The sequence below is a fragment of the Mustela putorius genome, unplaced genomic scaffold (assembly GCF_011764305.1).
Source record: "Mustela putorius furo isolate JIRA1106 unplaced genomic scaffold, ASM1176430v1.1 tig00003901_pilon_pilon_pilon, whole genome shotgun sequence".
Classification (NCBI taxonomy): domain Eukaryota; kingdom Metazoa; phylum Chordata; class Mammalia; order Carnivora; family Mustelidae; genus Mustela; species Mustela putorius.
In genome coordinates this window covers 11,964,277-11,989,059 of record NW_025422049.1, presented here as the reverse complement: position 1 = coordinate 11,989,059, position 24,783 = coordinate 11,964,277, and the positions used below count along the sequence as shown (strand labels likewise).

General features: G+C 37.5%; 1 protein-coding gene across 7 annotated transcripts in view; it reads right to left on the bottom strand.

Moving 5' to 3' along the window:
• Positions 1-5,381: 5,381 nt before the first annotated feature.
• The window catches only part of IL13RA2 (interleukin 13 receptor subunit alpha 2), a 46,617-nt gene continuing 27,215 nt past the window's right edge, over positions 5,382-24,783 (bottom strand). For 6 of the 7 annotated variants that reach the window (XM_013048459.2, XM_013048461.2, XM_013048460.2 and 3 more), the window contains 8 exons: positions 23,164-23,315; positions 21,642-21,795; positions 20,534-20,654; positions 17,600-17,784; positions 16,058-16,233; positions 14,342-14,486; positions 6,351-6,466; positions 5,382-5,528 (listed from right to left, as the gene is read on the bottom strand). In XM_013048459.2, coding sequence (XP_012903913.1) covers positions 5,478-5,528; positions 6,351-6,466; positions 14,342-14,486; positions 16,058-16,233; positions 17,600-17,784; positions 20,534-20,654; positions 21,642-21,795; positions 23,164-23,315 — 1,100 coding nt within the window. In that variant the 3' untranslated portion in view covers positions 5,382-5,477. The remainder of the gene's footprint in view (positions 5,529-6,350; positions 6,467-14,341; positions 14,487-16,057; positions 16,234-17,599; positions 17,785-20,533; positions 20,655-21,641; positions 21,796-23,163; positions 23,316-24,783) is intronic. The other variant, XM_045068321.1, reaches the window with a different exon arrangement.

Genomic DNA, 24,783 nt, shown 5'->3' with positions numbered 1-24,783 from the left:
TAGAATATTTACATTCTTTAAAATACAAAATACTTAATCGGGGCGCCTGGGTGGCTCAATGAGTTAAAGCCTCTGCCTTCAGCTCAGGTCATGATCTCAGGGTCCTGGGATCAAGCCCCGCATCGGGCTCTCTGTTCGGCAGGGAGCCTGCTTCCTCCTCACTCTCTGCCTGCTCTCTGCCTACTGGTGATCTCTGTCTGTCAAATAAATAAATTTTTTAAAAATATAAAAAAAGGGGCGCCTGGGTGGCTCAGTGGGTTAAAGCCTCTGCCTTCGGCTCAGGTCATGATCCCAGGGTCCTGGGATCGAGCCCCACATCGGGCTCTCTGCTCAGCAGGGAGTCTGCTTCCTCCTCTCCCTCTGCCTGCTTCTCTGCCTACTTGTGATCTCTGTCTGTCAAATAAATAAATAAATAATCTTTAAAAAAAATAAAATAAAATAAAATAAAAATATAAAAAAAAATACTTAATAATTACAAGGTGGAGAAAGAGTAACTTTACAGGGTAAAACTTGATAGCAACCACTTTAATGAAGTTAACGAAGTGAATATCATTAATAATGATACACATTGAAATCATGCACTACCTGATAACATGCAATGAGATGAACACAACATTGCTTCTGTGACGTTTCTGTCGAAGATGTGTGACATGAATCTAATTATGAGGAAACATTCAGTGAACCAAAATTGAAGAGATTCCTACAAAATAACTGCCTTCTGGTTTTGGCATCCAGGTAATACTGGGCTCAGAGAATGAGTTGGGCAATGTTTCTTCCCCATCTACAGTTAGAATGAGTTTGGGGAGAATGGACATGAATTCTTGTATAAATATTTGGTAGAATTCACCGGTGAGGCCATCTGGGCCTAGGCTGTTGTATGGGGAGTTTAAAAGTCACTAATTCTATCTCTTAGGTCTTTTATTTCCTCTTGAGTCAATTTCAGTCATTTGTGTCTTTCTAGGAAATTGTCCATTTCATCTAAGTTTTTTACTTTGTGGCATGATACTCCCTTATACACATTTTTATTTCTCTAAGGATGGTAGTAATTTTTCATTTCTAATTTTAATAATATGAATCTTCGCTCTCCCTTTTATCAATATAGCTAAAGGTTTGTCAACTTATTGATTTTTTTTTTCAAATAACCGTGCTTTGGTTTCCTGATTATCTCTGTTTTTCTATTCTCTATTTCATTTATTTTGCTCTAATTTTTATTACATACTATCTTCGGCTTACTTTGGGTTGAGTTTGCTCTTCTTTTCCAATCTCTTCAGTGAAAGGTTACATTATTGATTTTTTTTCTTCCTTTTTAATATATGAATTTGTAGCTATAACTTTCCTGCTAAACACTGTTTTGGCTAGATCCCGTAAGTTAGGTGTGTTGTGTTCTTTTTTTTTTTTTTTCAGTCTTATCAATGTATTTTCTATATTCCCTTGTGATTTTTCCTTGACCCACTGCTTTTTTAGGAGTGTGTTATTTAATTTCCACATATTTGTCTATTTCTAAATATTTATTTTTATTATTCTCTAATTTCATTACATTGTAGTCAAAGAACATACTTCAAATGATTTAGAGCCTTTAAAATTTGTTTAGTTTTGTTTTATGTCCTAGCATATGGTTTATCTTGGATAATGTTCCATATACTCTTAAGAAGAATGTGTATGTTGATGCCGTTGGATAAATTGTTCTATAGATGTGTTAGACCTAGCAGGTTTATATTATGTTCAAGTTCTCTGTTTCCTAGTTGATCATCTGCCTACTTGTTCCATCATTGGAAGTGAGTTGTTGGGGCACCTTAGTGGCTCAGTCTGTTAAGTGTCTGCCTTTGGCTAAGGTCATGATATCAGGGTCCTGGAATCGAGCCCCACATTGGGCTCTGTGCTCAGCAGGGAGTCTGCTTCTTTCTCTCCCCCTGCTTGTGCTTTCTCTCTCAAATAAATAAAATCTTTTTAAAAAAATAAAGTGAGTCATTGAAGTAGAGCTATTATTACTGAGTTTGGGCTCCCTTCTCAGTGGGGAGCTTGCTTCTCCCTCTGCCACTCTCCCTGCTTGTGTTCCCTCTCTCGCTGTCTCTCAGTCAAATAAATAAATAAAATCTTTGAAATAAATTCATTCATTCATTCATTCATTCATTCATTCCAGTATCAAAATGTCTGCTTTTTGTACAGATTAACTCAGTTTTATTGTTATTAATATGACTGGTTTTACAACCATCATTTTACTTTATGTTTTTCCTGTGATTCATGTTATTTTCTCATTCTTTCTGTATTATCTTCATTTGAAGTGATTATTTTTAATGTAGTATTTCAGCTATTTTAATAATTGTTTATTATTTTTAAAATTTATTTTCTTGGTTACCCTAGGGCCTTCAGTATACATCTTAATTCTCAGATCTATTTCAAATTTATACCAACTTAAGGACAGTGAGATAGGGAAATGTTACTTCTATGTAGCTCTAGCCTCCTCTGCCTTTTTGTATGATGTTTGCTTATCAGCAAAATCTGCATTTTTTAAAGATATTGATTTTTGTTAGAGAGAGAGTATACACACATGGGGAGGGGAGTAGACTCTCTGCTGAGCAGGGATTTTCCCATGCAGGGCTCAATCCCAGAACCCTAGGATCATGATCTGAGCTGAAGGTAGATGCTTAATAGACTCAGCCATCCAGGTGCCACAGATCTGTATTTTTTGACAGCATCCATAAGCAAACTTTTCTAGTCTCTTTCAAACAAAGTCAACCCCTTTAAGAGAGAGCTACCAAGCTCTGTTCTTACCGCTTGACTCTCGCCATATGTGAAACTCTTTGCTACTGCTCCAGAGATGGGGCAGGAATATTTACCCTTACAGTATCACCCATGAGAAGCAAGACTCTGGGCTGGGGGGCAGGAGGGGAACAGACATCTCTGATCTTCTTGGTTTGTCCCTTCCAGCATAGAACCTTAGTCCTACATGGAAGCTGGGGTGAAGATTACTGGAACCCAGTATTCTTGGCTTGCTGCGCCTGTGAATGGGAGGTAGGTGAAGGGAGGGAGCCTCAAAAGTCCTTTGCCAAGAACAGAGCTTCTGCAACACAGAACTGGGAAGGACAAGTAATGCTGGTGACCAACACCATCTGGGGAGAAATCATAGTCATAAACGGATATGGATGTTTTTATGGTATAGCTTGAGCAGTCTAATCAGAACTGATGGATTATATAATTAAGAGGGCACAGTGAAGAATAAAATATGGGGTTCCTTCTTCAAAACTCATTAGGAATTTCAAGACAGTGACAGCAGATTAAATCATGTCTGAAGCTCTTCCAAGGCCCCAAGCATAGGTACCTGTGTAATTACATAGGACATATAGTCATGAAGTCATCCTCACTCCTTTTTGCCCTAGAGTAGGATCCTGGAGAACTCCTGCTATTTAAAGTTTATTAAAGGTGTTTCTTGGGGCACCTGGGTGGTTCAGTGGGTTAAGCCTCTGCCTTCGGCTCAGGGTCCTGGGATTGAGCCCTGCAACGGGCTCTTTGCTCAGCGGGGAGCCTGCTTCCCCCACTCTCTCTCTCTGCCTGCCTCTCTGCCTACTTGTGATCTCTCTCTGTCAAATAAGTAAATAAAATCTTTTTTTAAAAAAGAAAAAGGTGTTTCTGGGAGGTCCTAGGGGAGAGGCTTCTAAGTGAGGGCATAGGGCAGCCCTAGGTGACAGAAGTCAGATGGGAGAGAGGGGCAATATGACTTAGGGGCCTATCTATATATCAAACATTTGGGAAATTTTTGGTATCTTAAAACTCTATCATAATGCAAAAAAAAAAAAAAAAAAAAAAAAGGACTTGAAAAAATTCAATTTCAGAAAATTTGGAGTCACATTATTGAAAGGTTAGTAAACCTATAGAGTTAGTAGGCCAGGAGTTCCAGGGATCCTTCTGCAAAGACCTTTTGTCTTTTTGTCCAGATTTGTTGTCATTTTGTTGTCATATCCAGTTTATTAGGGCAATTTTGGTAGGAACTTGTAGGTTTATGGCAGGAATGCCAGCAATCTTTTGATTAGTAGAACTAGTTATGCAGCTCTCAAGAGAGGAATTGAAATACTTGTTCCCCGAGACCCACTCATGTGGCTGACTTCCATTTCTGTCTAGGCTTGACATTTTCCCCTCCACATTCCTCTTTCTTCGCCAACACCTCTCAACTCTTCAAAACATCTTTAGCAAGACCTGGTTTGAGAGTAATTTGCTAATCATATATATTGCTATAGGACTTTTAATGTTTAACAAGGATAGGCCTTAGGAAGGTGATAGTGCATCTGTCATTGATTACAAGTGACAGTAGAGAGTGGTATTCTGGTTTACACCTCGGTTTACCTCTTCTTCCCCTTTTAGAGATAAATGGTCACTACCAATAATAGTCAAAGCTGTGGTTATCCTGCTGATGGGTTTATCTCTCCATTATACTGTTTTAATCAATTTCATTCTAAAATGCTCCTATATATCAGTGCTTTTCAAATTGAATGTGCAAATGAATCACCTGGGGATGTTCTTAAAATACAGATTGCTAATTAAGAAGGTTTGGGTTAAGGTCTGAGATTCTGCATTTCTAATAAGCTCCCAAGAAATCCCTACTCTATTGGTCTGTGGACCACAAGGAAAAAACACTTTGAATTATATTAAAAGAAATTTGTACAAACTAAAACTTGGCTCTTGACTGTAATCTATAGGTCATTATTCCCTAAGTTTTAAAGCAACTCTCTACACTTAGGTTGCCATGTTCTCTCCCAGAAGTTAATTGTCAATTAGTCTGAAAGTTATATTTACTTTTAAAAGGCTTCTTAGTAATTTCAAGGCTTCTGCCTTTTGGTTCCTGAACTTAAAAATAAATAAATAAATAAATAAAAAATCACACCATCAGAAAGTAGGAGATGCGGCCTGCCAACTAGTACAGGAAACTCCCAAGCTGTGACATCTGGATTTTTCAAATATGATCTCTCTACTCATTTCATTATTTTCAGCCTTCCTATGCATTCATTTCTTCCACCTTTTTCCACAAAATATAAAGCACATATTTAGACTATCAATGTACTGAAAACTTCTTATTTCTTATTAATCCTCTCCACAGGTTAATTTTAAAGCCAAACGACTTTACTTATGGTGACTACATTCATCCCAAGTATTATTTTTTTTTAATGAGAATCTCATTTTCCAGAATTCAACAATATTTCTGGCTTAGTGCAAATTATAAAATCACACTGTTTTATTAACACATCAGTGATTAGAATCTGACCCAACCCTTGACTTCTCTATGTGTAGTACTCTGACTATGCATTAATGAGGAGAAAACTTAATAGAATCCAGAAAATGTACTACTAGTCGAAGGTTTGAGTATTCTAAAGTCTACTTAAATACAACAATGCTTTTAAAACAAGATTTATTCAATATTTGGTGAAAAGCTTCAGTTTAATAAGACTCATATTTAACATTTGGTCATAAGACTGAAAGTTAATGAGTCAAAAAAATGTCTCCTGATGAGAAAAGACTTCTTTTTTTGCCTGAAAGATCTGAAATTAAAAAAAGAGCTCCATTATTAACAAATAATCAGTAATAACACAAACTATTTCAACTCAGATTAGTAACTCAGAGAAATAGATTTTAAAAAAGCGTTCAGCAGAGAAATACAGTGAAACATTTCATGCACATTCAAATTTCCCTTTATCTTTAAAAGACTTGGCATTAAGATATTTTTCTACAAATCACAGTTTCTCCTTAAAGCCCACCAATCTTTATTGACCTTCATTTTCTGAAATTGTGTAACATTTGTACAGCTTAAATAGGAACTATCTAAAAACAGCTCACAGTACAGATTATTACTTTTTATGGATTCTATCTCCCCAACTAGAGTATATAAACTCTTGGAGGGCAGACACTATCTTTTTCAATTTGGGGGATATTTGCCTGTGACATACTAGTAATATATTTCTAATATAATTAGTAATTACTAGTATAATTAGTATAATTAGTAAGTTATATTACTAATATATATATATTCAGTTTAAGTCACTCTTTCCTTCCTCCCAATCCTGCTTTTCTTCTGTAACTCTTTCCTTATATTGTTCCCTAAACTAGAGGTGAATAGTGTTTCATATTCCAAAACATTATTCCTATATTTCAACAAAAGTAAATCCACCTCCAAATTTAGCTTTATAGGATTAATTTTTTAAATTATTGTATTTTCTGAAGACATCATCATAATCCATACAACATCAGTTGTATATCCACAGTTTATAGGAAAAATTATAAAAACATAGGTCTATCAATTCTAAACACAGAACATTTATTTGTTAGCTACTATCTCAGACTAAACATTATGTTATACAACTTACCGTTTTCAGTAAAGCCCTTTGATTATACAAAAGCAGACAAGTTATTACCAAAATGAACAGTGAGATAAAAGCAAATGGTATCAAGAAAAATACTACGGTTTCCTTCCATTTGTCACCTAGGATTAAACAGTTAAAAAAAAAAAGGAAAGGTTAGATGTTTACAATTTTTTTATAACTTTCATCTTTTTTTTTTTGAAGATTTTATTTAATTATTTGACAGACAGAGATCACAAGTAGGCAGAGAGGCAGGCAGAGAGACAGAGGAGGAAGCAGGCTCCCCGCGGAGCAGAGAGCCCGATGCGGGGCTCGATCCCAGGACCCTGGGATCATGACCTGAGCCGAAGGCAGAGGCTTTAACCCACTGAGCCATCCAGGCACCCTACAATTATTTTTGAAGCTAAATTAGTTTGTAAGTAAGCCAGTAACTGGTGAAGAACTGAGTTAAACTTGGAAGCCTCTGCCATATTTGCTAGTGCATAGGTACCACAGTTTTGTTTGAGTATAGCATACCTTCCATTTGTGCAATTTGTATATAGAACAATTACTTGACTAAACGTCCCATCTCTTCATTGCACTTGGAAAAACAACTCCCTAAAGCTCAATTCTTGTTTTCCGATATGATTTCATTTAAAATTTTACCTTGTGAAATTTCATACCAAAATGATGAAATATTAGCTAAGTGATTAGAAAAAGAGATCTTGTGTATCTCTTAACTCTTACTAAGTCAAAGTTTTATATCACCTAATGCTATAGTGAGCAAAATCTGGTAACAGGGAGCAGAATACATAACCAGAAAATACACCACCTTGGCAAGGGGATTATTTTGAGCTGAAGGCAATCAAGACTCAGCAGACGCAGGGTGCCTGGATGGCTCAATTCGTAAGCTTCTGCCTTTGGCTCAGGTCGTGATCCCAACATCCTAGGACTGAGCCCTGAATCAGGCTCCCTGCTCAGAGGGAAGCCTGCTTCTCCCAGTCTCACTCCCTCCCCCTGCTTGTGTTCCCTCTCTCTCTATATACATAAATAAAATCTTTAAAAAAAAAAAAAAAAGACTCAGCAGACTCAAGAAAAATGTTTACCTCTCCCTTAACCACATAAAAGAATTTTTATTCTTTTATTTATTTATTCTTTTATTTATTTAATGATTTTATTTATTCTCAGCCTGGTCTGAGAGCAAGCTATTACCAGAAACAACTTTCATTTGAATTACCTATCTGTATGGCAGGGGAATCATGTAATTACAGTAGCATCCCACCACCATCAACATCCTTATCCATGGGGGCGCCTGGGTGGCTAAATGGGTTAAAGCCTCTGCCTTCGGCTCAGGTCACAATCTCAAGGTCCTGGGATCGAGCCCCACATCAGGGTCTCTGCTCAGAATAAATTCTTCTAATAAATAAATAAATAAACAAACAAAACAAAAAACCCCATCTTTTTCCATGGTTTTGCTTTCTATGGTTTCAGTTACAAGTGGTCAACTGCAGTCCAGAAGCAGATGATCCTCCTTCTGATGTATAATCAGATCAACAGTAGCCTAATGCTATGTCATAATGCCTACAGTAGTATTGCCTCACTTCATCTCATCACTTAGACGTTTTATCATCTCACATCATCACAAGAAGGGAAGATTGAGTATAAGGTATTTTTAAAGACCACATTCAGGGGCGCCTGGGTGTCTCAGTGGGTTAAAGCCTCTGCCTTCGGCTCAGGTCATGGTCCCAGGGTCCTGGGATCCAGCCTAAAATCGGGCTCTCTGCTCAGCAGGGAGCCTGCTTCCCCCCAACCCCCTCTGCCTGCCTCTCTGCCTACTTGTGATCTCTGTCTGTCAAATAAATAAATAAAATCTTAAAAAAAAAAAAAGACCACATTCACATAGCTTTTATCACACTATATTGTTATAACTGTTCTATTTTATTAGCTATTGCTGTTAAATCTCTTTCTGTGCCTACTCCTAAATTAAACTTTACCATAGATTATATAGGAAAAAACAGTTTATAGAGGGTTCAGTACTCTCCATGGTGTTAGGCATCCATTAGGGGTCTTGGAACATATCCCCTGTGGGGATATCCCCCTCTTCCTATTGTCCTGTGAATTACCCTTCTCCTACTTTGAAAAGCCAGGTCCCAGTCCCATTCCTTAGCTCATGATGGCATATAAGCCTCAACTGCCCTAATTGTCCTTGGGTCTCACATTTCCATGGGGCCCCTGTACTTATGAAATTAACTTTTTTTATTGTTAATCTAATATCAGTTTAATTATTAGAGAAGCCAAAGAATCTAGAAGACTAGAAGGAACATTTTTCCTCCACAACAGTTAGTGTATTCGGCAGGATAAATTTTAACTGGCTGGCAAGAATTCTTACTATGTGAGTCTCCTAGATCTCTGCCTACAGAGTCTCATGAAAGCAAGAGTGGTGAGAGTCCTTTTCTTTTCTAAATGTAGGTTAACAGGAGAAAATATTTATGGAACAAGTTCCTTGGGTGCAGTACATCTGGTAAAGATTTGGTATGAGTACTTTTGTTTTCTATTAATCCTTTGCCTCGGTTTCTTTTTGTCACTTTCTACAACTTGAGAGCTTGGCTTTATGACCAGTGAGAATATTCTGCCAACCAAAGGGTACATGTACCAGTGTGCATTTGGCAGAGAGCTGAACAGGCTGTGGATCTGAGCGGACGGAGTTAGGCCTGGGTCCAATGTAAAAACAGAATTTGGGCTAAACTAGTCTAGACCTAGGTTTCTTGGTCTGACTATGCCAGCTGTCAGGGGAATTTTGTCTTAAGGGGCCTCAGTTCATAAGGGGCCTTTGTCATCTCAATTTTTGTTGTCTCGTTGTGATAATAAAGGTCTTTGTTCTCTTAGACTGAATCCTGTGAGGGCTGTATCTGGTGTACTCTCCTTTGCGATACCCTTTGTGTCCATAGAGAGGCTTATTGATTTGAGTCACTATTGAGATTAATAGATCTTACTTATCAATGGCCAGAAAATGGATCTTTTGAATTAGATTTCTAGATTGAAGCTTTTAGGGAGCACTCATCCTATTGACAGCTGTGGAAAAACTACATTTTTTTCCACAGGCGCCTGGGTGGCTCAGTTGTTGAGTATCTGCCTTCGCTTCGGGTTGTGGTCCCAGAGTCCTGGGATCAAGCCCTGCATCGGGCGCCTTGCTTGCTTCTCCCTCTCCCCCTGCTTGTGTTCTCTCCCACTCTCTCTGTCAAATAAATAAATAAAATCTTTTAAAAATAAAAATGGAACACAAAGGAATATAATATGGCAAGCCTTAGGGGCTCCCTTAACAAAATGGAAGAACAAAAATTAGAAAAAAATTAAAGTCTACATCCAATGTAAATTCTCCTTTTCAAAATCTGGCTCCATCTGCCTGGTTCAGCTTCCCCTTTCCTCTACCATTTACAGAGAATACTCTTGCCTGATCTCCAGGTCCAGGGTATATGGGTTACTTGTGTAAATACTGAAAGCTAGGAAGTGATTTTAGCAGAAGCACCCAATAAGGGTGGTGGAACTCATTTTGCTATCCTTTATAATTCCTACTTTCCAGGGCTCTTTAATCAGGCTCTACCAGCTTCAGGTCTTCCCATATGAAGTCCTTTTCAGGTATATCTTGGGCCCCCACTGTGAAGAATTCATGTCCCAGGGACAGCAGCTATTCTTTTAAATTATAAAGCCCCTTTACTTTCGCTTTCAGATCATACAAATTTAGAGAGGAGTTGGAAAGATTAGTGGCCATTCAACACCCCTACTCACAAGGACCTTATTAGATGCTAACGGGTGTTCTTCCTACCGGTATATTGCAGTTAAGAGACAAATCATATGGCTCCCTGAGAAAACTTTCCTCCGCCACCCTCCCCCCCCAAAATATGACCAGAAATGCTCTTAGGCCCTCCTACAAGTGATCAGCTGACAGCCAATGTTCAGGGGCAGATAGAAGCAACAGGAGATGCTTCCCTCCAACTCTGGAACAAGGGTGAATTGGTCCAAGTTTAAATTATACACTCAGAAAGAAGGCCTTTGCTTAAAAGGTTTGCTTAAAAGTTTTGCTTAGAAGTTTTATACAGACTTTACAAAGGCCCTATGCAAATTCTTCAACATCAACTCAAATGTCCTCAGATTTATCCTTCCCTGAAGGAAGGTTCCCGTATGGGCCCCTCCCAGAGTTGATGAGACCCTGGGGGATTTTCTCGTAAACTGCTATGTTATTCCCTTAAACAGCCAAGGGAAGCTAACACTAAAATTAATTAAAAACTTTGCCAAATTCTGGAGTCTACAAAGGGCATCTTGGGAAAACTGGTAGAAGCCAGCAAAGGGTGAGAATTCTTATCAGAGTCAGCTCTCACAAATCTCTGCATAATGCTCAAGAGAAGAAACTAAAATTTAATATTGTCCCTTCCTTTTCAAATCCAGACCCACTGGTTATTGATCCTGTCTCTCCCAGAGATAGCTAGCTATATGCCTTCTTGCTTGTCTCGTTTGTGTGTCCTACAAATCAGGCTTGGATTCCTGCTGCCTGGGACATGCAGGTGGTTGATTCCTTCCTAGGGCTATCTTTAGGAGTGACTCTGGATCTTCGGAAGGTAATATCCTTTACATCCTCCTTGGGGCCCCTCTTACACCAAGTGGGGATTGTTAAGTACTGCCAGAAAAACTGTTTGTCCCAGCTGAAAATTCACAAGATAGTCTAAAGGATTCTTTAGCAGTTCTATGGTCACAAGTTGGTCAGACACTGAAAGCTGATACACAGAGCCTGAAAGAATTTTTTTTTTTTTTTTTTAGGCTTCCTTCCCTAAACCGAAAGGAAATTATGCACCCAGAAAGAAAAACCTTCTGAAGCCTTTGTAAAAGGATTTACTAAAACATTCCAAAGATCCGTGGTATAAAAAAGCAAATTGAAGATAAGGTACTTTAATAGGAGGATCAACCTCTTATGTCATTTAGGCTGCAATCCAGTTGTTGGAGAAAATAAGAATAATTGTCCTTATCTTACAAATCTTTACAGAATGAGAAATGCAGCTGTAGAAGTAGTTTAAAGTTCACTTCTTCCTTTTTATCGCTCCCTAAACCTCCCCTGTTTATTTCTAAAGGCTTTTTAAGTATTGTAACAATTCTGGCCTTAGGAAACTAAAGTCCTTGTTGGAGGAACACGCATTCTTTCCCTCTGTCTTTGGTACGTGCTTTTATCTAGGTCATCTCTTTAAAGTACAAACTTCAGGGAGGTAATTCTTACCAGAAGAACTCAAAAATAAAAAGGTCATTTGAAACTTAGATGAATGCTTCTCACAAATACTAATTTGTATTATTGTACCTGATTCAATGGCAGTATTTTTTAAATGGAAGCTATAAGTTTTCTGTCTGTATATTTCTAGTTATTTATTTTTTTAACATTTTATTTGAAACAGAGAGAGCGAGCGTGCATACACAAACGTGCGTGTACACACACACACACACACACACACACGTGCACACATGCAGGGGGGAAGGGCAGAGGGAAAGGGATAAGTAGATTCCCTGCTGAGCTTGGAGCCCTGCTGGGGCTTGAGCCCTGCTGGGGCTTGAGGTCATGACCTGAGCAGAAGTCAGAAGCTTAACCAACTGAGACACCCAGGCGCCCATTTGTGTGTGTTTATATATACATGTATTGTAAGATATTTTTCTGCCTATGGATAGTACTGTCAAAATTAATTTGTAAAAAAATTCTATTTAACCAACTTAAAGAAAATTAAACATTTATATAAACAATTCTCAGAAATATAATAAGAAACTAACCCAAATGAGTTTCAGGTTTACATGATCTGGGAAAATACTGGGTATTAAAACTACTTTAAGTTTGTTGGTTTAATTAAAACAGGTATGTCTTTCAAGTTACCAGGATTAAACATAATTCTTTTTTTCTACCAAGGCTTATTAAAGGTCAAAAGAGTTCATGTTATCTCTTACAAAACTTGTCAGCATGAAAAAATAGTTTGAGATGACGGTTGACTTTGTTTCATGTCTTATCAAGTTTTTGTGAGTAATATAAACATAATTGAGAACAATTAGATAGATGTTTATGAAATAAGAGTTTTTAGGTGAATTTTTTTGTTTCCCCAACTCTTTTTGGTAACATAAAACCTTAAAAGTTTTGGTAAGTTAGGGGCACCTGGGTAGCTCAGTGGGTTAAAGCCTCTGCCTTTGGCTCAGGTCATGATCTTAGGGTCCTGGGATGGAGCCCTGGCATCGCATCGGGCTCCCTGCTCAGCAGGGAGCCTGCTTCATCATTCTCCCTCTCTCTGCCTACCTGTGATCTCTGTCTGTCAAATAAATAAACAAAGCCTTTAAAAAAAAAAAGTTTTAGTAAGTTAAATGAAGGATAGCTCTAAATATCCATAATATAGTAATAAACAAAGATCATTTTGGGGGCACCTGGGTGGCTCAGTCCTTAAGTGTCTGCTTTCAGCACAGGTCATGATCCAGAGTCCTGGGATCGAGCCCCTCATCTAGCCCTGCATCAGCTCCACATATGGCTCCCCACTCAGTGGGGAGTCTACTTCTCCCTCTGCCCCTTCCCCAATTCACTCTCTCTCTCTCTCGCAAATAAATAAAATCTTTTTTTTTTTAAAGAAAAAAGACATTTTTATTTTATTTATTTATTTATTTAAAATTTTATTTATTCATTTGACAGACAGAGATCACAAGTAGGCAGAGAGGCAGGCAGAGAGAGAGGAAGGGATCTCTTTGATCCCTGCCAAGCAGAGAGCCTGTTGTGGGGCTGGATCCCAGGGACCCAAGTTCATGACCTGAACCGAAGGCAGAGGCTTTAACCCACTGAGCCACCAGGTGCCCCGAGAAAAAGACATTTTTAAATAAGATAAAATACTAAAACATTAATTGCTGAACATAGGTTTATCTATTTTTTCTTCCTATTGCTAAAGGAAAAAGATAACAGGCTCAAAATGGAGTCCCTTGTGCTAAGCTCCACACCAGAAAACTAAGACTTAAAATCTAACTTAATTACAGTTTCAGCATTGTGCCAGGGACATGACCTTTATCAAGTGTCTGGAATTACCTGATCAGTACTAGTGAGATAATCTGCCTGGTGGACCTCTGACCCCTTTCATCCCGTAAAGGAAAGTGACCTTTTCTAAAATAATCCATAATTTTCCCCCTTCTGCCTATAAAACCTTCCATTTCATACAGCTCCTCAGAGCTCCTTCCTATTTGCAAAATGGGATGTTGCTCAATTTATAAATCTTACATAAAGCCAATCAGATCTTCAAATTTACACAGTTGAATTTTGTTTTTTAAACACTATTACAAAGAAACTACGATATTGGGGTCTGTCGGTAAGCATGTCTTGTGTTATAGTGAAAGACTATATTGTGAAGAAACATATGTTTCTAGAAATTATGAAATGTATTCATAAATTTTCCAATCTAAAGCATGTTGGCAAAATATACAATTCACAATTGCTTTAGTTTCACTATAAATTAAATTTCTAAGGATTAAGAATTCTAATTAATACATGTAATTAAAGCTGCTAGAAATAATAAGGAAAACACATCTGTATGCAAGGATAGTACGATATGCATGTTTGGTAAGAGAGGTTATGAGGAATGGAGATGCATTTTTTGTTGAGGAAAAAGAAAGTAGTTTTATCCTAAAATCAAACTGGTTGTTTCAGAAGGAGAATGAAGATAATAAAAGACAAATTATATAGAAAATTAGGAAGAAAGAAAGAGAGTCATACCTTGTGTTCTTAAGTTGGGCTAAAATAGAATTCATTTATTACAGGGGATATAAAATTAAACTTTAAAATCAGTAATGCACTTTCATAAAACTGGAGCTTAATTTTCTTTTCTATAAATCTATGTTTGAGGTGCTTGCTAATTTATCTATTTATAGACTATATGCAAGAGCATTTTTATTTCCATTATTACAAAATACACTGAAAGAAAATATATTTGTTACCAAATAGCTATTCAGTTACTGCTCTTATCTCTTACCTTTCCAGCATTGTTCATCACTCCACTCACTCCAGAGTCCATCATCTGAGCAATACATATTTATTTTACTTCTTACCAAAAAGCACAATTTTTTACTTTCATTTGATGTTCTGGTGATTTGAATCTCATTTTCAACTGTGGTAGTCTGAAAGCCAAGTAAAAAATAAGATGCTATTATTTGATCTAATTGCAGCTAGACAGATCTCATTTGACTTGTCATTTTGGTAGCAGATTTTATTACATGAAATATACATATCAAATGACAAGAAAGCTATATACCAAATCTTTTTTTTTTTTTTAATTTTATTTATTTGACAGAGATCACAAGTAGGCAGAGAGAGAGGAAGGGAAACAGGCTCCCTGATGAGCAGAGAGCCCAACGTGGGGCTTGATCCTGGGATCAACCCTGGGATTATGACCTGAGCCGAAGGCAGAGGCTTTGATCCACTGAGCCACCCAGGCACCCCCATATACCAAATCTTCACAGCGATTATCTCTCTGCATGGTGGGGTTTTTTCATTATTTTTCTTCCCTTCCTTATCTGTATTATAAAATTTTTCTATACTAATAATGGATCACCTGTAGTAAAGGCATGTGGGACAGAGCAAAATGTCTACATAGCTTTATTGTTTATGATAACCAGTATTTGGAGTAGTGTCAAATTTCGCAGATTACATAAACTGGAATATGCTACAGATACTGAGTTAGCAAAAGGAGCCATCATGTGAATGTTATTTCTATGGAAACTACAGAGTTCATACACATAAAGTCTTTTTTTTTTTTTCCTCTCTCTCTCTCTCTCTCTCTCTCTCTCTCTCCTTATTTTGGCTAACTGCCATAAAAGCTACATAACAGTGCTCAGGGCTTAGCATGAAACTTCTTCAGATATGAGAATACACAGGGCTAGATGTTCTCAAAGGGAAAAAAAAATCAATGAAGAAATTGCTTGAGTTTTGCATTTCAAAGAACTGAACAGTATCTCTCATCCAAAATAACAGCTTCTATTTTATTGTATCTTTTCTTGGGAACCGGCATAACATAGTGGACTGGGACTAGCTGAATAATTTGTAAATCAATTCATTTTCTTGGGACTTGTAAATCAATTCAACTCCCAGTTTTCTTCTTATCCGTAGGTGAAATTAATTGATTAGAACTAATGGCTCACCTATGCGTCTCCACCACTTTCTAAGTTGGAAACCAATGAATAAAATTAACATATAACAATGTAGGGCTAACGGCATCATCACACTGTTGTTACTGGGGGGTAATGAGTTTTGCAATCATTGTCTCCTTCCTCTGTCAGCCCCTCTCCTGCATTACCAGCAATTCAAGTAGCCCTGTCAGAGTCTAATTCTGACATGATGCTTGTTCCTCAAGAAGTGGTTTTATTGTGCTGTTTTCCTTTTCACCAAAGCCCTCATCATAACCCATCTCATACCTGCACTTGGCAACTTTAATTTATTGGCACAATATTAGAAACAACTGATTACATTATCTCTAAAGTCCTAACGTAGCTTTAAAATTTCTATGACTGATTATCCTTTCAGACTACAAGCAAGCATCTTTCTTTTGTCCCCTACATTATATTGTTTTCTGGAAATTATACTAAGATACATGTCATATTCTATTCCTTATGTGGATAGCAACTGATTTGGGTTCTCATATTTGCTTATTTTATTAAGTCTATATTTAAAAAAAATTAAAAACTATGTTTACGTTTTTTCCAAACAAATGCAATGTTCGTACCACCCAGGTAGTGTCATCTTCGGTGAATTCAATTTCATAAATAAAACATTTGGCTGGAATGGGTCCTTTAGGCATGCTCCATCTCAGGTTAACTTCCTCTGAATTCTCCACAGTAAGACTAAGGTACTCTGGTGGCAAAGGTTTAACTGAAAAGCGAAAGGAAGTCATTTCAACATGGAAGTCATTAAGTTTAGCAGTAGCTCTTATCAAAAGCTAGGGACACCTAGTAAGAGAAATCTCTAACATAAATCGGATGGGTCAAGACTAATCTCTACAATGTGAATTAAAATCAAAGTTGCTTGGCAACCAAGATTAGTTTATTGAGAAACTTGGTTATTTTGGAAACTAAATTTTGGTAAATCACATATTGACAAATATTTAAACCCAAAAGAAAACTTAGAAGATCCAAATCATTACAGTCATTTTTCCATTTGGTAGCATTAGGAACAGCTGCCACAACAATTACCACTACTATTTTTATCAATAGCTAACTCTCATTTAGACCTTATGATGTGTCAGGCACTGAACCAGGGATATCACATCATAAACTCACTCATGGCGGTGTCTACATGGCTTAGTCGCTAAAGCGTCTGTCTTCAGCTCAGGTCATGATCCCAGGGTCCTGAGATGGAGCCCCTCTTTGGGCTCCCTGCTCAACAAGGGAATCTGTTTCTCCTTCTTCCCTCCCCCCACCAATCTGCAATGCTTTCTCTTGCTCGCTCTCCTCTCAAATAAAATCTTAAAAAAAAAAAAAAAAAAAAAACCTCACTCATGTCTCACAATAAGCCTATGAAGTGTCCTCTATCATCCTCATTTTACTGATAAGGAAATTGAAACAGACTTTATTTATTTATTTTTTTTAAAGATTTTATTTGTTTATTTGACAGACAGAGATTACAAGTAGACAGAGAGGCAGGCAGAGAGAGAGAGAGAGGGAAGCAGGCTCCTCGCTGAGCAGAGAGCCCGATGCGGGACTCGATCCCAGGACCCTGGGATCATGACCTGAGCCGAAGGCAGCGGCCTAACCCACTGAGCCACCCAGGCGCCCTGAAACAGACTTTAAAACTTGCCCAAAGTTATACAGCTATAAACTGGTAAATCTAAGATTCAGATCCAGGTATGGCTGACTCTAAAACCTGACATTATTGTAACACTAGAACTAAGAACTCCAACTCAGAATATCTAACCATTTGTGCATTGAGATGTGGGAATAAGGGATTCTATAATTACTCCATTATTAACTCTAGACCAAAATACTTTACAGCAGACCAATGCTTTGAAGCTAGGGAATAAATTGTAAATTCTAAATAAAAATTTAAAAAAAAATTCTTGCTGAGATTCCTTATTCCTATACTTTTATATTTAATAAGAGCTTCTTCATATACTCTCTTGGCCCTCATTTCTTAGGCTTTGCATTTCCATAAATTTTTCTATATCTTTGTCTCCATCTCTTCTCTTCCATGTGATTGTAAATGGCTTAAACTAGAAACATTTTGAAGTTGTTTAACTCACCTATATTTTGAAGCTGAAAAATAAAATAGCTGGGTTGGATAGGATGGGATTCTGATGATCCATTAACACAGATATAGAAATCTTTATAGTCTGATGACTCCAAATGGGGAAACCTGCAACCTGTATTTTTTCCATTAGCCTTGATGTAATCGGGACACTGTATTGCGTGCTTCAAGCCCTCAAACCTGTAAAAAGAGGTATTGTAAGAATTGTGCTTCCCAATATCTTAAAGTATCATGGTATTCAGTTTTCAATTATTTTAAGATACCAAGTGAATAAAAAAATCATTTAATAACATCCAATATTTATTGGGCACCAACTCTGTGCCAAATCCTATGCTATGTGATAGAGATATAATAATAAAGAAAGCATATTTGATAATTTCATGGAGATTACAATCTGATGGGAGTCTTTACAAAATATCGAGGATAAGGCAAGGATTCTTACTCATGTATTGAAGTGATATTAACTTGCCCACAGGATTTGCGAATCAAAGAGTAAGATTTCTATTTTAAAAAAACCTAGGGTTTAAATATATAATGCTGGGTGATGTTGCCCTTTTAATATTGTACTGGAGAACTTATATTAGAAGAAAGCACATCTAAAAAGCAGACTTACAAAATACTGCTATGTTTAATAAAATGAATGATAGTCCTCTGAAGATACCATACACATCAAGAGCTAAGCCTCAGAAAAGCCAACAGAGGGGTCAAAAAGAAAAAGAGCTGTCTGGCAAATAAATATGTAATTTCCCATTCTCTTTGACAAGAAATGTTGCCATATCACTCACTGAAAGTTAACCTCTTTCCAGTATTAAAGCTAATGGGAATTAGGGTGGATTTCCCTACTGATTTTCAAAACACAAATGTCTGGTTTATTTTCCTAAATTATATTTTGCAATGCAAAATGTGACATCTGTAAAAGCAGCCAAAATCCCTCTTGAAATTAGGCCAAGCTAGTAGCTGACCAGGTGCCGATACAAATGGCCAGACTTTACTGAATTCACTTTTTGCCAAGTAGTCAGGTTGTTTCCATTGTTTGTTTTGTTTTTTATCCCAAGTTGTTATGTATTTGCATGAGGGGGGTGATAACAGAATTTTATGATAGTGAAAATCACTATTTTTTAACACAATAGCTGCCAGCAGCTAGAGAGAAGGAAGAAAATACAAGCATTCTATAATATATTAGCTTTAATTTCCCTTTTCAAGTAGTCAAGTATTTACTCTGGGCAGATTTTGCAAAGTTACAGTCTCTTGGTTAGTTCACCTAATTTTGTTTGGGAGACTTGAGTTTTAGGCTTGACTTTACCCAGATTTACTATGTGCCAGCGTGAAGCCTCATGGCAACCTTATTTTCCAGTTTCTAAGATGTCAATATTTACCCCTCACTACTAAGATGAGGATAAAGCTATGTTATATATGAACTACAATGTATAAAAGGGCATACTTTCGGCCTTTTTATCTAGAACAGTGCCTGGCATTTTATAATTGCTTCAAATTTGTTGAATTAATGAACAAATAAATTAGACTGTAGAGATTGACCCAGCCAATTCCAGATGAAGAAACCCCAGAAAGGAAAATGGCTTGCCCAAGACCACCAAACTCAATGATGCCAGAGCAGGCGTTAAAACCTAGTTCTCAGTATTCTCAATAGCTTATGGCTTATCAGTTATGTCTTATGATTTGTCTAAAAAAAAAAGCCATGGGTCTGAAACACAAAGAGTAACACTTTGTCCTCTCTTGCTTTTTAACGTTATTTAATAAATGCATAAATTCTGATACATATTTATCAATGTACCAATACTCTCATTTAATGAATATTTTGTGACGATCTATGATAGGCATAGCACAGCACAGATAGTGAAAAGAAATGTAAGAAACAGTTCGTGCCCACTAATCACTTAAAAATTTAAGGGACCAGACAAAGCACACATATATGACAAAAATTTAAATGTCATTCGGACAAGAAATTAAGAGCTAAAATAAGTAATAGTTCGGAGAAAAACTGAACAGAAGTTGATGTGATCAGTAAAGAGTTAATGAAACTGAATACCAGATGGGCCTAAAAGATGGGTGATGGGTAAGGGTTAGGGAGAAAGCCAGAGGGCATTCCAGATAGTAATGCACACAAAGGCATAAAGAATCATAACAGAGGTGAGAAAGAAAATGTAGAGATGGGTCTAAATGGAGTGGAACACTCACACCAGAGATAGTAGAAGGTAATGTTGGAAGAGCAGTGATAAAGTGAGGCAGACATTTGAATGCCAGACAAGATTTTTATCCTGGAGCAATGAAGAGCCACTGGAAGGTTTTGATATATGAAAATAGCAATATAGGAAGATAAATCTGGCTACACTGTGCAGAATGAATAGGAAGGGAAGAGCCTGGAAGCAGAGACCATCATTTGGGAAACTATGAGTCATCCAGTTGCGGAACAGAGGTGAGCCTACAGTAGAGTTCTTACAGTAGAGATGGGAAGTGAAGAACAGATGTGCAACCTTGGAAAGCAGTGTCAGAATGCAGTGAACAATGTTATCATGAAACAATGAAGGAATGAAGGAGATAGAAGATTCAGATGGCTCTAAGTGTAAAGCCTCAGTGATAGTTAAAAAAGGGAAGTCAGGAAAAGGATTCAGCATTAATAGGTACCTGCCAAAACTTTTTAGGTTATAATCCTATATATCTAAAGGATACAAAATTTAATCCAGTACAGGAACAGTGTTGCATTCCTGTATCACCCCATAGAGTGACTTCCAGTAGATACAGCCTAAACCTACTTATCCCCCCTTGAAAACCCCAAATAATTGTAAGCAACCTTCATCATAAATGCAACTCCGAAAAATAATAAATTCAATTTAGTAAAAATACAGTTATTCATACTATAATATTTATAGATACTTTCTTAATATGGAATTCTTATTATAAAAATACTTACCAGTAAAACAATTGGTAATTGGTAACCAAATGGGCACTCACACCAGGTTTCCAAGAACAGAGTAAATGTTGCCAGTTGTAATATACACAGTCCATTTCCCGAACTTTGGTATCCTCGTTTCCTAAAGAATGAATGAACTATCAATGCTTGAGAGGCATGGTTATGAGTAATTTGGGAAATCACTATGCAATTTAATTCATTTCTTTTGATCTCTCTATTTCATTTAGCAATCAATATATAATCAGGAATATTCTAAAAGGAAATTATTAGAAGTCACTTCACTGTAATGGGGCATGTAAAAATCAAAAAACTTTTGAGGGCTCATTTAATGGTACTAGTATAAGCATATGAAAAGGTACTAAATGAATAATTCTAGGATGCAGGGTGCCTGGGTGGCTCAGTTAGTTGGGCAACTGTCTTCGGCTCAGGTCATGAGCCCAGGGTCCTGGAATTGAACCCTGCATCAGGCTCCCTACTCAGCGGGGGCCTGCTTCTCCCTCTCCCTCTGTCTGCTGCTCCCCTTGCCTGTGCTCTCCCACTCTCTATCTCTGTCAAACAAATAAATAAAAAATCTTTAAAAATTAAAAAAAATTAAAAATAAAAATTATTCTAGGATGCTCTGAGCAGTTGAGCAAATACTCACATACGTATTTACTAATATGACCTCAAAACTGGGAACTATAGGAGCACCTGGGTGGCTCAGTGGGTTAAAGCCTCTGCCTTCATCTCAGGTCACGATCCCAGGGTCCTGGGATCAAACCCCACATCGGGCTCTCTGCTCAGCGGGGAGCCTGCTTCCCTTCCTCTTTTTCTGCCTGCCTCTCTGCCTGGTTGTGATCTCTGTCTGTCAAATAAATAAAATCTTTAAACAAACAAACAAAAAAAAAAAAACTGGGAACTATATTAACCTAATAAGATGCAGGTTTTGCCAAATTTGTTTGCTGATTTAAAGGATTCAAAATGGCCAGTCACCCACTCCTAAGAAGAATTCTATCTGCTGCCACACTTTCATTTATACATACAATCTAGTAAATAAGGGTTAAGGGCCTTATGCCCTGTATGGGTTGTTCTGACAGTATTAAATATGAAAAGAGAGCTTTATTTTAACCTCTTGGTGATGTCCAATAAGTAGCTTCTGACCATGAACTTCGAACTTCCAATCCATTTGTGCATTGTGCTGGCACAAGTGTGTGTATCTTTGCTTCAACACCTTTGTTAAGATCAAACCCATCTTTGTAATGTAGATTCTTGGTAATGACGGTCTGTTTGATAAGAAGATGAGACAAAGTCAAACTTACAGTGACAGCATCATGAGCCACATTATTGGGGCTACGAAGTCACCTTGGAGTGTTACCAATATCTAAGAAATTCCTAATGATTATCAGATACAATGTCCTAGATATTTCTAGGCAGGCTCATTTCTGCATATTGTATCATTTGAGAATCTTAACATCTTCTACAGAATAAACCCAGGGGTGCCTGGCTGGTCTAATGGGTAGAGCATGGGACTCTTGATCTTAGGGTTGGGAGTTCAAGCCCCATGCTGGGTGTAGAACCTATTTAAAAACAAACAATGACAACAAACGAAACAAAACCAAAATAACCCCCAAAAAATCTGGAAAAGAAGAGAGTCTCTATGCAAGATCTTGAGCTATAACAAACTTGAAATCAAGAGATAATTTTCAGATACCATATGCCTATTACATGACAAATGTTTCTAATCACATTTCAAGTATCATTTGAACTCTTCAGGAACCATATACAGTAAAACCTGGGAGGCAACTGGAGAAAGGCAGACAAACTATGAGCTCCCAGAGGACTACAATCATGTCATTTATCCTTGTATTCTTGATACCTAGCCAAGTGCCTGGCACAAAATGTTGCTCAATAAATGTACTTGAATTGTCTCTTGAAACTACCTATGAATTGAGGAAGCTAACAGTATGCCTCATACAACAGAAATCTTTGAACATGCTTGACTATGTCCTTAATAAGTCAATAAAGTTTCACTGAACACTTACTATAATATATGCAACGAACTATGCTTTGTTCTGGGGTCAAGTGCAAAGATAAATAAGGCTTAATTCCTACAAAGAAAAAGCTTACGGTCCAATAGCCTATATAAGACTCTTATACAGGTATTTACGTAACCATAAAATACAGTAAAATGTGTAAGTATTCTTCAAGTCTATATTCCATGGAATCAATTTTTTTTTTCCTACACTTCAAATGGTAGTCTTAATACTGGGTGTGGTAAAAATAGATGTGGCAGGATACTCAGGCGATAGCAGCAGGCATGGCAGCTTATTATTTCTTAACAATAACTATTGAGAGGGTGCCTGGGTGGCTCAGTCAGTTAAGTGTTTGCCTTTGGCTCAGGTCATGATCCCAGGGTCTTGGGGTGGAGCCCCACACCGGGGTCCCTCTTCAAAGGGGAGCCTGCTTCTACCTCTGCCTCTGCTGCCATTCTGCCTACTTGTGTTCTTTCTCTCAGTCAAATAAACAAATCTTTAAAAAATAATAATAATAATAGCTATTGAGATACAGGATTCAGAGTGGACACTGACATCAAAAATTAAAAGAAAGTTCCTAATAATCACAACAAGTTTGCAAGTGCTTGCTTTACTTACCTTCCAATATTTGCTACCAATGTTTCGGTATTTTAATTCATACTCTATTGGGCAGTCTTTAAAATTATCCAGAAACAGTGGAGGTTGCCATTGCAAAGACAGATAACCTAAATATCCAGGGTCCACTATCTCAAAATCCTCAGGAGGATTAACTGAAATAAAATCAATAAAATATTTTTACTTTTTTTCCTGTATCTTATGACAAAATTTGCTAAATCTAGATCACTTCCATATGTCCACCAGGTGGTGAATAGATAAATAAACTGTAGTACATCTATACAATGGAATATTATTCAGCCATAAGAATGAAGTACTGATTGACGCTACAACATCCAAAGGCCCTGAAAACATTAAGCTAATTTGAAATAAGTCAATCACAAAAGATCACATAAGACCAATTTATATGAAATATTCATAATAGGCAAATCCGTAGAGACAAAAGTCAATTAGTGGTAGCCAGGAGCTGGAGGAAAGGAAAAAAACACATGACTACTGTATAAATATTTGATTTCCTTGGGGAAGGGGATATAAATATTCTGGAATTGAGTAGCTGGGGTTGTTAAACAAGTATATTGTGAAGATACTACAGACCACTCAACAGTACACTTTTTTTTTTTTAAAGATTTTATTTATTTATTTGACAGACAGAGATCCCAAGTAGGCAGAGAGGCAGGCAGAGAGAGAGGAAGGGAAGCAGGCTCCCTGCTGAGCAGAGAGCCCCATGCAGGGCTCGATCCCAGGACCCTGGGATCATGACCTGAGCCAAAGGCAGAGGCTTTAACCCACTGAGCCACCCAGGCGCCCCAACAGTACACTTTAAAAGTCTGTGTTTTATGTTATGGAAATCATATCAATAAAGCTGTTAAAAAGTCTAGATTAGGGGCACCTGGGTGGCCCAGTGGGTTAAACCTCTGCCTTCGGCTCGGGTCATGATCTCAGGGTCCTGGGATAGAGCCCCGCATCAGGCTCTCTGCTCAGAGGGGAGCCTGCTTCCCCCTCTCTCTCTGCCTGCCTCTCTGCCTGCTTGTGATCTGTCTGTCAAATAGATAAATAAAATCTTTAAAAAAAAACAAAAAAAAAGTCTAGATTACTGCTATATGCAAATATGACTTTGCCTTACCTAGCTACTAAGTTTTCACAGAAGCAGGCAGTTGAACATGGAGTTATCTCTGTGGTTATATAGACCAGAATTTGGCCTAAGATGGGAACACTTTATTACATAAATCTCTCTAATAACAAGAACCAATCAGTATTAATTCAGTGTTTACTATAAGCATATAACACAAAAGGGATAGGAAATGTAAAATATGACTACTATGGCTTAATGCCTTAAGGATTAGAACAAGCAGATCTTGTCATTCCATTCTGGTTAACTGAATTCTCCAACTAAAGTTCATTACTATCCCAGGGAAAGCCAGGGCCACTCTTCCGAAGGACTTAAGAAAAAGTGTGAGGCAGCTGAGGAGAGTAAAAAGCCCATTTAATTTGTCGGGAGGAGCAGTGGACGGCAATGGCTGCCCCAACTGGTGGTTTAAAAAGCAAACGAACAAGTAATTTTCTCACTAGCAAATCTAATAGTACTATAGTACTGCCCTCATGTTGCCTTTCTGCTCATAATTT